The sequence below is a fragment of the Phyllobates terribilis genome, unplaced genomic scaffold, assembly GCF_046119375.1.
Source record: "Phyllobates terribilis strain yellow unplaced genomic scaffold, ASM4611937v1 Scaffold_1__5_contigs__length_1240528914, whole genome shotgun sequence".
In the NCBI taxonomy this organism is placed as follows: Eukaryota; Metazoa; Chordata; class Amphibia; order Anura; family Dendrobatidae; genus Phyllobates; species Phyllobates terribilis.
Genome location: NW_027362761.1, coordinates 321257883 through 321271171, shown reverse-complemented (window position 1 = coordinate 321271171; position 13289 = coordinate 321257883). Strand labels below are relative to the sequence as shown.

Genomic DNA, 13289 nt, shown 5'->3' with positions numbered 1-13289 from the left:
ACCATAAAAATCGCAGTACGCATAAGATGTACGAGTCAGGTAGTCTACGGCCAGTCCAAACATCATGGTCAGTGTTCAAGCTGTGAATGTGGGATGTGTCAAACTGACCTAAAGGTTTACTCATATGTTGCAGTTTTTACAATTATTTAGATTATGCAGAAAAACTCTATGGCCGCATTCACACGTTTTATTTTTTTTATTTTCTTTTTAATGCGCACAAAAAAAACTGACTTTATTTTTCCATCAGTGTCATGAATGCAGTTTTGATATGTTTTTGGATACAGTGTCAGTTTTTACCATCTGTATGTTTCATATACAAAAAAAAAACTTGATGGGGTTTGCTCAAGATTATTCAAGCAATCATTCTGAAAATTGGACAGCACATGGATGAAGTTAAGATGGCACTCATAACAGCCCTTTTCATAGGGAAATAGTTATCTTATTTCCCTATGAAAATGGCGGTTATGAGTAAAATGATATATCTGCCCTGAAGACACAGTAATATTTAAAGGGGTTGTCCAGGCCTGGTAGAAAAGTCAGTCACTCTAGGTGACTGCCAGCTGCCAAATAGTGACCACCTGTGCACACGGTATTTAGCAGTATTGTCAGTGCTACTTGGTCACATGACCCCACGTTTGCGATCTGCATATTTGCAGTCATTTGCTGTCTAAACGGTTTAGCTGCTCTCAACAGGAGCGAACTTGGAGAATACCAGGGAATCCAGACAGTGTGCACACCGCCGCACATGCCATCATAATTCGGCAGTCTGCAGTCTAAAGTCTGGACAACCTCTATAAACTCTGCAGACTACAGAAGAAGTGGGGATACCTGAGCACCAATAAATGCATATTCTCCAATTTCCTTACGTTATGTAATAAAAGCAATCCATGCTATTTTCTGCATTCACAGACAAAGCTTTGTTGCATGAGATTATTTCCTGTTCCTTATATAACGCCAACATGCTTCGCGGTTCAGCACACAGCCAACGTGAGAACATCAGAAATGGCTTTTGGATGTACGGCATGTCTGAAAATTCCTCATTCACACTTCAGTTTTTCAGTGATAGCACACTGACACATTAGAGTTAGAGTATTCACATGTCAGATTTTTTTCTTTTTTTTTTTTGCTGTCCGATGGTTCTTTGTTCTGATTTGCATAGCAAACTCACTAATTTAAGTCAATGGCTCTGTATATATTGTGGTAAGACGACTCACTCGGCCGCTTTCGGAAGTAGACTCAGGAACCGGGTTTTCTCTAAAGGCTTTATTGTATGGCATAAAGCCACATAAAGCCCTGCAGCTCCAGCAAAAGTAAACACAGCCTTACTGGCAAAATGATAAAACAAAAATAAACGATAGCACAGGTCATAGGAGTGTGGGGTTCACCCACACAGGTTGTAGTCCCAGCTTTCAGCTCCTCTCTGAGCTGTGGCCTTCCAGTCTGGAGTCCTTGCCTCTCTAAACACGACAGAAAATAAAATAGTGACTGAACATTTAAGCTTACTCAGCCACACCCTGAGGGGAGGTGTGGTGAATCACTTCCCACCCAATCTCTATGTCATTCACACAAAACCACACCCTTCAAAATTGTGATTACACCCCCAACACATAACATGCTAGAGAAAAAGTTCTAGGTTAAGCTCACACAGGCTAACAGCCGTAGTAACACATACATGTGGTGAGGGGAGGTAACACCAGTGACTGTCACAAATTATATATAGATAGAGATCTGTGCGTTGTCTGTTTACTAACTGGTTGCTGCTAGGAGAAGCTGGAAACACCCGTTTTTCTTTTGCATCCACGGAAAGAGAGTGGTGACACTGATAGTAAAACAGACACATGGACAAAAATGGAAGAAAAACAGATCCAGCACACTGATGGAAAAAAACACAATAGTTAAGTTATGTGAATTTATTTCCTGATGACTGCAGACAGTGAAGAGTTAAATTTGCACTGACATGTGCAGCGTAAAGTGCCATACAGATCTCAAAACAGCAGCATGTGTACATTTCAAAATATCTCATGTACTGCAAAGCACAGCATGCGTTTATTATGTTATTGAAGCAGCGATTTTGGTCTCTTTTTGGTATGTCACATTTTATATAAAGCAGCTTTGTTTTTGTTGCTTCCCTGCATTTGGCTTTGACAAAAATGTATTGAAACAGTCATGTGTGGTTTATATACATTTTAGTGCATTTCCACAGTGGAAATGCACAAAACACACATGCAAGTTTTTTTTCCTGTTGATTTTCCACAGTTAATCCAAGTCTATGGGGAAAATCACAAATAAAACTTAGCGTACCCACTAGAGAAATTTACATTTTGGGGTTTTCAGTTCATGCTACATAAAAAAAAAGCACAGTGGGCATGAGATTTCTATTAATCAGATCTACTTTGCTGGAACTGTAAGACGCAGTGTTTTTTTGCGCTATGGAAAAACTAATCATGGAAACTTGGTGGCGGGCTCTCCTCTGTGAGTGATAGCTCTGGTGAATAGAACTGTAGTATTAGTAGAACTATAAAGCCCAGCACAAAGCTCATGGGTGGACTGTTATTCAGGGCACAGCAAGGGAGATATTTTTTATCCATGGGGATTATGATTATATATTTATTTTTTATGGGCGGTGTGGCAGGAAGTGCTGCATAAATTCGGAGAAGATGTAAGTCTGCAGAAATTAGCTGTGGGTGTGAAATTTCATCATGGTGCATCTACTACACGGAGAAAAAAAAAAAAGATAAAAACAACTTCAATCAGAGAAGATGTCACCTATAAGGTACCTGGATGTAAATATTTGTGATACTGACTACAGTCTGATAATAGCTGTTAACAACAACTCTTAGTATCTCCTTACCATTGTTAAAGGGAACCTGTCACGTCCTAGTAGATATGTACACTGCCCCCATTGGCTTGTTAGTGATGCATATTGCATCACTAACAAGCTGTTTTTATGAAAATCGATGGTAGTATAATGATGTTATAACGTTTTATATACTTTGTCTTACCTGCTCGTAGTCAGTCATAGGGGTATGATTCTCACATTCAGTCATGGGCGGTCGCCGCGTTCAGTCAGTGCTGGCGCCGCCCATGACATTTGAATACTGCTCCCGGCAAGCGCAATGTTTGAGAGCGCGGTGAATGTATCACGCGGTCACCGCTGCAGTGTCACTGTGCATGCGGTGACCGCAAGATACATTGACTGCGCATGTGCTGGGAGCCACAGGTGACAGCGCATGCTCACTAAAGCAGGTAATCACACAGTCTCAGTGCGCAAGCGCCAGACCAGCGGCCCGATGTGTGCAAATGCGCATGCTCTCCTCAAACATCGCACTTGCCTGGAGCAGTATTCAAATGTCATGGGCGGCGCCAGCACTAACTGAACGCGGCGACCGCCCATGATTGAGTGTGAGAATCACACCCCTATGATCCGTGGCGTACCGCCAATGGCGGCAGACCACCCGACTGCTATGGGGCCCGTGAGCTGGGGGGGGCCCATAGCAGTCCAGGGGCGGACATACCACTGCTGGTGCAGCTGCGCCAGGGGGCCCACTGGTGCAGCGTCTCCCTGCTCGTGGCGGGCAGGGAGCGATCCCTGCAGCTCCGCTGCTGACAGGACAGAATGTCAGCAGAGCTACAGAGATCGGTCCTCTGCTTCCTGCCCGCCGCTTCCTCCCTCACACAGGCACGCGCGGCTTGATGACGTCATCATGCAGCGCGGGCCTGTGTGAGGGAGGATATTGCAGACAACAAGGATGCTGCGGCCTGCGGAGGAACGGGCAGAGAGGTAAGTGTTTTTATTTTGTTTGTTTTTTTACTGAGACGCTGGAGAGAGCAATAAAGGGGCTGATTGGGCTGGAGAGAGCAATAAAGGGGCTGATTGGGCTGGAGAGAGCAATGACGGCGGGTGCTCGGAGAGAGCAATGACGGCGGGTGCTCGGAGAGAGCAATGACGGCGGGTGCTCGGAGAGAGCAATGACGGCGGGTGCTCGGAGAGAGCAATGACGGCGGGTGCTCGGAGAGAGCAATGACGGCGGGTGCTCAGAGAGAGCAATGACGGCGGGTGCTCGGAGAGAGCAATTACGAGGGTGCTGGACAGAGCAATGACAGGGGTGCTGGGACAGAGCAATGTTGGGGGTGCTGGTAGAGAGCAATGCCTGGAGGTGCTGGGACATAGCAATGACGGGGGTGTTGGAAGAGAGCAATGATGGAGGTGCTTGTATATTTTCCGTGTGCACATAGCCTTACAGTTAATTGGGGAGAGTCACAGAGACTGAATAATTTATATTATTGGCAGGTGGAGATTATAGTTAATGGGGGGCACAGTGCTGCTTATCACTTTATATTTTGATTATTCAGGGGCGCAGTGCGGGGGGAGACATATGTACTGTATATATACAAGATAAGTGACCTTGTTATTATCTAGGCTGGAGATCATGATGACAAGACGAATCGTGACTGGGAGATGTCGACATAAAGGTCTGACCAGATGGAGAAGAAGCAGCAGAAACCGACTCTGATCAGACGAGACGTCAGCGGTAAGTGCCTGGATGTAAATATTATTCTGTATCTGCGCCGTGTGACTTGGAGTGATAATGTTACATGTAAAATCCCTTAGGCGGCATTCTCACATTTGTGTGAAATGTCAGATTTTTTTATCGGATGGTCCGCGGACTTGTAAAGTTTTATAGATCCATTCACACATCCATGAAAATCACGGATCTGAGAATGAGATCTGTGAGGGTCAGAGAATGTCCTGTTCTGATCCGATTTTGAGGATTATAATAGGACATGCTCAATGCGTCTGTAAAACAGGGCAGCACACCGACACTGCACACAGATGCAGGAATGTAGCCGTATTATGTATAGCACAGTCCCTTAGTACATAGTGTACTCCCTTATTATGTATAGTATACGCCCTTAGTATATAGTGTACTCACTTATTATGTATAGCGTCGTCCTTAGTTATATAGTTTCATCTTTTATTATGTATAACACCCTCCCTTATTACCTACCATCCTCTCTAGCTCTAGGGCTCACAATTGGGGGATCATACTGTGCTGGGGTTAGCAAACTTTGCCCTGGGAGTTGAGGTGAAGTACAGTAGGGTCATTATACTGCGCATGTGGAGGAATTCACCATGGGGGTATCATACTGTGTTTGGGGGACACTTGATGGTATCACACTTTATGAGACAATGAAAGAGGGGCCTAGGATGTCAGCAGGAGGAAAATTACTATGTAAAGGCTGGAAGGTTGTGTGATCTGCTCTTCTGTGACCCTGACAATTATTTACATTTTTTTTTGGGGGGGGGGGGGGCAATTTTAACTTCTGCTATGTATGCCCCTGCCTATGACTGAATACGAGCAGGTAAGATAAAGTATATAAAACAATATAACAACATTATACTACCACCGATTTTCATAAAAACAGCTTGTTAGTGATGCACATTGAATCACTAACAAGCTAATGGGGGCAGTTTACATAGTTCCCTTGACAGGTTCCCTTTAAGGACATACTGAGAGCTGTACATTAAAACAATACAAATGTAAATGGGCTGACCTGACATTGTAATTGATCACTTTACTAAGTTCTGTGCTGCATCCATCTACTGACGACGGTGGTTCTAATCTATAATTGGTTAGATAACATGCTATATCTCTATGTTACAACTCAAAAATCCTCAAAACTTGGGAGTTTAAGATGAGTAGGGATGAGCGGACACGTGGAAGTTCAGGTTCGTTGGGGGGGGTTGACCGAAATTAGTTCGAAGTTCGGGTAACAGAACTGTACCTGAATCCCCTAGCAGTCAATGGAGTCAGTCTCTCTCTCTCCCACCCCACTCCCCTCCCAGAGCTCCGAACACTAAAATGGACTTCCGGGAGAAGTCAGTGTTTGGAGTGCAGCACCAGACGCTAGGTGTCCGGTACGAACCCCGAACTTTTCAGTTTGGGTTCGCTCATCTCTAATTATGAGGAGGATTTGGAGACTTTCTACACAGTTTCTGCTCCAAAACTCAGTGGAAGAGTGTGCTGACATTGAATTTTTGCAGCAGAAACTCTCTAAATCCCCTCAAGTTCTCAAAACTTGGTTCTGGTGATATATTTATGTACTGTGGGTGGTTTTGGTGATGTATTTATGCAAGTACACCTTTAACATTTTTTGTGGCCCTCGGGATGGTTTCAGTATTACAATGTGGTCCTTGGACCAAAAAAATGTTGTGGACACCAGTTCTAAAATATAAAATCTGTCATTGCATGACAATGACAGCAGATAGAAAAAAAGCAAGTCAATTGCAAACTTGCTTATTTTCATGCAGTCTAATTAAAGCAATTTAAAGGATTGGCCACATTAACTTGGCACCAAACACCAGTACTTGGTTTGAAAAGTCATTCTGTGCAGACAGAGTCCCTTTTAGGCAGGGGTCACACTGATGTTGATTCTCTCATGTGAGAGGACATGCTAATAACACTCCGCTCAAACTCTGTCAGCGTTTGATCAGATCTGTGAGAACTTAATTTCTCCATCTTCTCCATTGTCTCTGTGTCCGCAGATGTGAGACTGCACTTGGATGATATCCAAGTGCAGTCTGATGTTTCACGCTCACCCATAGACTTGTAATGGTGCACGTGATCCGATTATCGGATGCACTCGCAGCATGCTGCGATTCAGAAAAACATGCGAAAAAAAAATAATCGCAGATATGCACTGCCCTCTAGTATAAGAGCATCGGATAGTATGTAGCTGTATTATGCGCTCGTGTGAGCGAGCCCTAAATGTGAGTGTGTGTTTAAGGAAATCTATCCTCAGAAAATGACCTAGTTTTTAAATCAAGTATTTGTTTTACACGTATTCATTTTAAGTTGTTATTTAATATAAATGTAAGAATAACAGGAAAAAAAAAGTAAAACATCAGATCTTATCAAATTACAAAAGTCGTGTTTGTCATTTTAACTGTATGGTACTAGAAACCCAACTCTCAGCCAGGTGGAATAGTATTATGCATATTTTACAAATACTTTTGGCAATGATTTTTTCATATTACGTTCTTTATTAAAAAGAGAAAACAGTAAATTTAGTAATCTAGCCATTTTCACACTGATCACTTGGGATTTTTTAGACTCCTACTTCCTGTCCTTCCAGAAAGAGTTTAAAGCAAGCATATCATCAGAGACAGGATTACAGTGACAAGGTAACACCTCTACACACAGCTGATAACACAGGATCCACCATTCACAATAGGCAATATCACACCTGACTCTGCTCCCCCTCCCATTACAATGACCCTTGCTCACCATTATTATGACTGTGTACATGTGTTTCCAAAGTCATATGCCAAGGCTCTTATGGGGTCGATATTGACTTTAAGGCTTGCTACCTCCAGTAGGTGGCGCTAGAGTTCAAGTCCTTTTCCTCTCTGAAGAGACAATTTGCACATGCGTTTCCTGGAACAGGAAATTTGTGTCTAAAAAGCCCCAGTGGCCAGTATGAAAACTTAAAGATTTCAATTTTTTTCCATATTCTTAATATAGATAGTGATGTGAAAAAATGAGAAAAAAACAAAACCACATAACACAAAAAACCTGATGTAAACGATGGGAAACTATTAGAAAATGACCTTTTAACCCCTTTCTGGCCCAGGGCATACTAATACGTATCTGTGCCCTGGGCCTTATGGGCCAGATACATATTAGAACGCCTTGGCGATTTCGCCTGTACACAAGCTGTGCGGGCAAGATCGCCGCCGGGTGTCAGCTGATTCTCACAGCTGACACCCGGTGCTATGCACCATGAGCGGTCCCGCACCGCTCCCTGCACATTAACACCCGAAATGCTGCGATCGAAGTCGATGGCAGCATTCCGGTGGCAAGAGGAGGTAAGCGCTATACTTACCTTCTCTGCCGGCGTCCCGCGGCGTCTTGAGTCTGGTCCCAGATATTGCCATGGTGGCCCGATGTCATCATGACAACACCCGGGTCACCAGAAGGCAGGAAGTTGCTTTGGTTATGGGCAGTGCACGACAAAGTAACTTCTCCCTGTGCAGCGCTGACAGGCTGCATAGCACAGGGATGGTTCTGCATTCCTGTGCTATACAGCCGATCAGGCTGCAAAAAGTGAAAGTCCCATAGTGGGACAATGTGTAATAGTCATAAAAATGTCAGAAAGTGAAAAAAATATTTTAGAAAAATTGTAAAAATACCATTTTTTATAAATATATTGTACCCATAAATAAATAAATAATCTTATGAAAAAAAAAACAAGTACATATATTTGGTATCGCCATGTCCGGAACGACCTGACCTATAAAACTGTCCTGCTAGTTAACCCCTTTAGTGAACACGGAAAAAAAACAAAACAAAAACATAAAACGATGTTTTATCATCATACCGCCAAACAAAAAATGGAATAAAATGCGATCAAAAGGACAAATGTAAATAAAAATGGTATCACTGAAAACGTAATCTTGTCCTGCAAAAAACAAGCTGCCATACAGCTCCAACGGCTAAAAAATAAAAAAGTTATAGCTCTCAGAATAAAGCGATGCAAAAACAATTTTTTTCTATAAAATAGTTTTTATTGTGTAAAAGCAGCAAAATATAAAAAAAAAACAATATAAATGCGGTACCGCTGTAAACGTACTGACCCGAAGAATAAAGCTGCCTTATCAATTTTAGCACACACAGAACGGCATAAAAAAAAATTCCTGAATTGTTGATTTTTGTTTATTCTGCCTTCCAAAAATCAGAATAGAAAGCGATCAAAAAATGTCACGTGCCTGAAAATGGTACCAATAAAAACTTCAACTTGTCCCGCAAAAAAACAAGCTGTCACATGACTGTCGGCCGAAATATGAAAAAATTATAGCTCTCAAAATATAGAAATGCAAAAACTAGGCTTTGCAAAAAAAAAAAAAAAAAGGGTTTTTTAGTGTGTGACAGCTGTCAATCATAAAAACCCAATATGAATCTGGCATCGTTGTAATTGCACCGACCCGAAGAATAAAGACGTCTAATCACTTATACCGCACGAGGAACGGCGTAAAAAATAAACTTTAGGGTTAGGGTTGAGGTTGGGATTTTTTCAGAAGTAAAGAAAAAAAATGACAACGATATGGCGGGTAATGTTGAGTGCAAGTGCTCGCTACTTGAGTTTGCATCAGGTGCTCGGGTATGCACAGAGTATACCGGGTGCTCGAGTGACATGCTCGAGTCTCCGCCCCAAATGTTTTGCAGCTGTTATACAGCCAAAAAAAACTTGCGGGGATTGCCTGCCATGCACGAGCGATCCCCGCATGTTTTTTTTTGGGTGTCTAATAACCGTGAAACATGCGGGCGGGGACTCGAGCATGTCACTTGAGCACCCGCAATACTTGGTGCATACCCAAGTACCCGATACAAACTCAAATAGTGAGCACTTGCACTCAAGACGAATGACAACTTATTCAATATGATGACCTAATGTTATCAAATTCTGTGTCGTACCTCTGGGTTCAAAATGTTCACTATACCCCTTGATAAAATCCTGGAGGGGTGTAGTTTCCAAAATGGAGTCACTGAGGGGGAGGGGGGTTTCCACTATTTAGGCACATCAGGGACTCCCCAAACGCAACATGGTGTCCGCTAATTATTCAAGCACATTTTACATTCAAAATGTCAAATGGGGCTCCTTCCCTTCCAAACCCTGCCATGCGCCCAAACAGTGGTTTTCCCCCACATATGGGGTATCTGCTTACTCAGGAGAAATTGCACAACAAATTGCATGGTGCAATTTCTCCTGTTACCCTTATGAAAATGCAAAATTGGGGGCTGAAAAACATTTTTGATGGAAAAATGTTAAAATTTTATTTTTACGGCTCAATGTTATAAACTTCTGTGAAGTACCTGGGGGTTCAGGGTGCTCACCACACATCTAGATAAGTTCCCTGGGGGGGGGGGGTCTAGTTTCCAAAATGGGGTCACTTGTGGGGGGATTTCACTGTTTAGGCACATCAGGGGCTCCCCAAACGCAACATGGTGTCCGCTAATTATTCAAACAAATTTTACATTCAAAAAGTCAAATGGCGCTCCTTCCCTTCTGAACCCTGCCGTGCGCCCAAATAGAAATTTTTCCTCACATATGGGTATCTGCGTGCTCAGGGGAAATTGCACAACAAATTTTGGGGTCCATTTTTTCCTGTTACCCCTGCGAAAATAAAAAAAATTTGGGTCTAAAGTAACATTTTTATGAAAAAAGTTAAATGTTCATTTTTTTGTTCCACATTCCAAAATTTCCTGTGAAGCACCTGAAGGGTTAATAAACTTCTTGAATGTGGTTTTGAGGACCTTGAGGGGTGCAGTTTTTAGAATGGTGTCACTTTTGGGTATTTTCTGTCATAAAGGCCCCTCAAAGTTACATCAAATGTGATGTGGTCTCTAAAAAAAATGGTTTTGTAAATTTTGTTGTAAAAATGAGAAATCGCTGGTCAAATTTTAACCCTTATAGCTCCCTACTAAAAAAAAAAAAATTTGGTTCCAAAATTGTGCTGATGTAAAGTAGACATGTGGAAAATGTTATTCATTAACTATTTTGTGTGACATAGCTCTCCGATTTAAGGGCATGAAAATTAAAATGTTCAAAATTGCTAAATTTTTGCCAAATTTCCGATTTTTTCACAAATAAACGCAAGTGATATCGAAGAAATTTTACCACAATCATGAAGTACAATATGTCATGAAAAAACAATCTCAGAATTAGGGGGATCCGTTGAAGCGTTCCAGAGTAATTACCTCATAAAGTGACAGTGGTAAGAATAGTAAAAATTGGCCCGGTCATTAACGTGCAAACCACCCTCGGGGGTAAAGAGGTTAATGAAAAATAACTGTAGGCTTCACACACAACATTTTATAGAAAAATGCCACTTTTTTTTGTGACTGGTGTTTTGTTTTTCTTCAGCTTTAAACAGTGCATCCAGATGTTACATTAAAGTGCATAGAAATATAATAAGCACTGCATACACAGAGATCTGTTTAGTGGTGGTTTTGTATATTTTTTTTAACATGTGCGGTTACCTTAAAAATAATAGATAGAAAAATATGCTCTGGGAACAACGTTTTTGCTGCCATTTTTCCATAAACCTCTATATGGGACTTTGTAAGACCAGAAAAATCATATGTACAAGTTAAAAAACAAAACAAAAAAACATAAATTGTAAGCATATGGATTAAGACATTGAACAAGGGATCAGCACGAAGATCATGGTCTGCTCTTACTTATATAGGGTTATCATATTCCACAGAGCTTTACAGACATCATCACTGTCACTATAATGATTCTGGGATTTGCTATACTACAAGAGAACTTTGATAAAAGTCATCATCTAATATTGAGCCCAGAATGATGGAAAGCATAATGTATCTATACAGCTTTAAAATGTATTCCAATCAAAAAGAGGCTAAAATATAACCCGATTCAGAAAGGTTATTTTCACTTAGGAAAATATGTATATTTAATGTTGCCACCTCCACTCTTCTAGCCAAGCAATGCACTTTTAATTAGATTGAGCTCAGAATCAATGCAGCCCTGTGTCCTCAAATAACTGGACTGCATTCCAGAGGGGGGGTGCACTTCTCTGGCTAAGGTAGGCGTGAAATTGATTAAGAGCAGCGGTTATAGGCAAGAAGGAGGAAGAACAGTGTCAGGTTCCAAAGCACCACTTCATAAATACAACATAGGCTCAAGCTCCATGGGATCAGTCCTCTATACATGCACAATAGAGGGTAATGGAGAAATAATGGTGAAAAATAAGGCAATTACCTCTGAATATGGGAAAAATTCACTGTTATGTGATCAACTTAGTATTCTGATTAAATAGGGCTACTATTAATCACACAGCTTGCAATAAACGCAAGGCTATTTCTTACAGTCTTTAAAATAAAAGTATTACTACAGATCAGAGGCTAGAAGATATTTGGTTCTACTGCAAAAGTTTTCACTAGGCCCGCCAATATCTGATACTGTTTGAACATATATCCTTAAGTGTTAGAAATATATTGACACTATAAAATCCACATGCTTTGGAGAATAGGCACACGATAACCCTATCTGGCCATTACAGCAGTCTACATGAATATACAGAGTTGTGTTCAATGTTGTACACTGCAGCGGTCTCTCCATAGTTAAAAAGATCAATCAATAGTGCTACAAAAAGTGTCCATGGAGCTAAAGACTTTGTGTAGGATCTATATACAATATACGGTAATACTATAGTATTGTGCCTCCATATAACACCGGCAGTGCGGATTTCCCCCACATACCAAGAAGGGGTCCAGGTTGAGTTTGCTACATCTGCACGCCTAGGTTTACATACATGGATTAGGACCATTTTTAATATCTGTAAGATTGTTCTAAAGCCGCTCCTCATGTAGTGTATGGGCAATATAACATTCCAGGCTCGGTTAGAAATAGTTTCCATATACAGAAGCATTCCATAACACTCAAGTGTGAACATTCAACTAAGCAAATATTTCATAGAGTTTCTTCAGCTGGGAAATACCTTGTAACTCAGCACACCTCATGTAATAAATATATTTAGTTATATTTTGTTTTACTATTAGCAAGTTAAACCAAGGCTTTTATTTCAGAAACTCTGCATTTTAAATAATTCCATCCTATGCTCTCCATCCAAACACTATCGGAGTGATATAGTGGTGAAGGATTAAATTTTACCTTGCATTCCCCTGGTTCAGTGATCCTCAGCAATAAGATTGTCAGGAAGATCCATGCTGCAGGAGGGCTCCCCATATCTGGAGCTGCAGCTGTTCCAAGACAGCACAGCAGTAACTGATGTGAGACTCTTAGATCTTGGCTCTTCCCCACAGTGGACCCCTCTCTCTGACTCAACCTTCCTCTCTGGTTTTCACTCCCTCCCCACATGGGTCAATTACCTGCTGTATTGGGATAACAACTGCTGCACCCTCTGCTGGTCTCACAGCATTACTACAACCTACTAATCTTTTCTGTGAATTGGGATTTATTAGCGTTGAAAACTTTCCTAATTCACAAGGATCTTATCCCTGCACTAAATCAAAAGTGAAGCATGGCATAATTCTCTATAGGCTTGTCAATAGGACCTGAAAAATGTCATAAACAAAGAAAAAATAGTGACATTTGCAATATTTTTCAAGTCTGTAAGGCCATGTGCACACGTCGAGTATTTGATGAGTTTTTCACCTCAGTATTTGTAAGCCAAAATCAAGAGAGGAACAGTCAGAGGAAAAGTATAATAGAAACACGTCACCACTTCTGCATTTATCACT

General features: G+C 41.4%; 1 protein-coding gene across 1 annotated transcript in view; it reads right to left on the bottom strand.

Annotated features, from left to right (window-relative positions):
- The window catches only part of LOC141262882 (uncharacterized), a 110523-nt gene extending 97617 nt beyond the window's left edge, over positions 1-12906 (bottom strand). The window contains exon 1 of the mRNA XM_073676334.1: positions 12700-12906. Coding sequence (XP_073532435.1) covers positions 12700-12906 — 207 coding nt within the window. The remainder of the gene's footprint in view (positions 1-12699) is intronic.
- Positions 12907-13289: the final 383 nt, after the last annotated feature.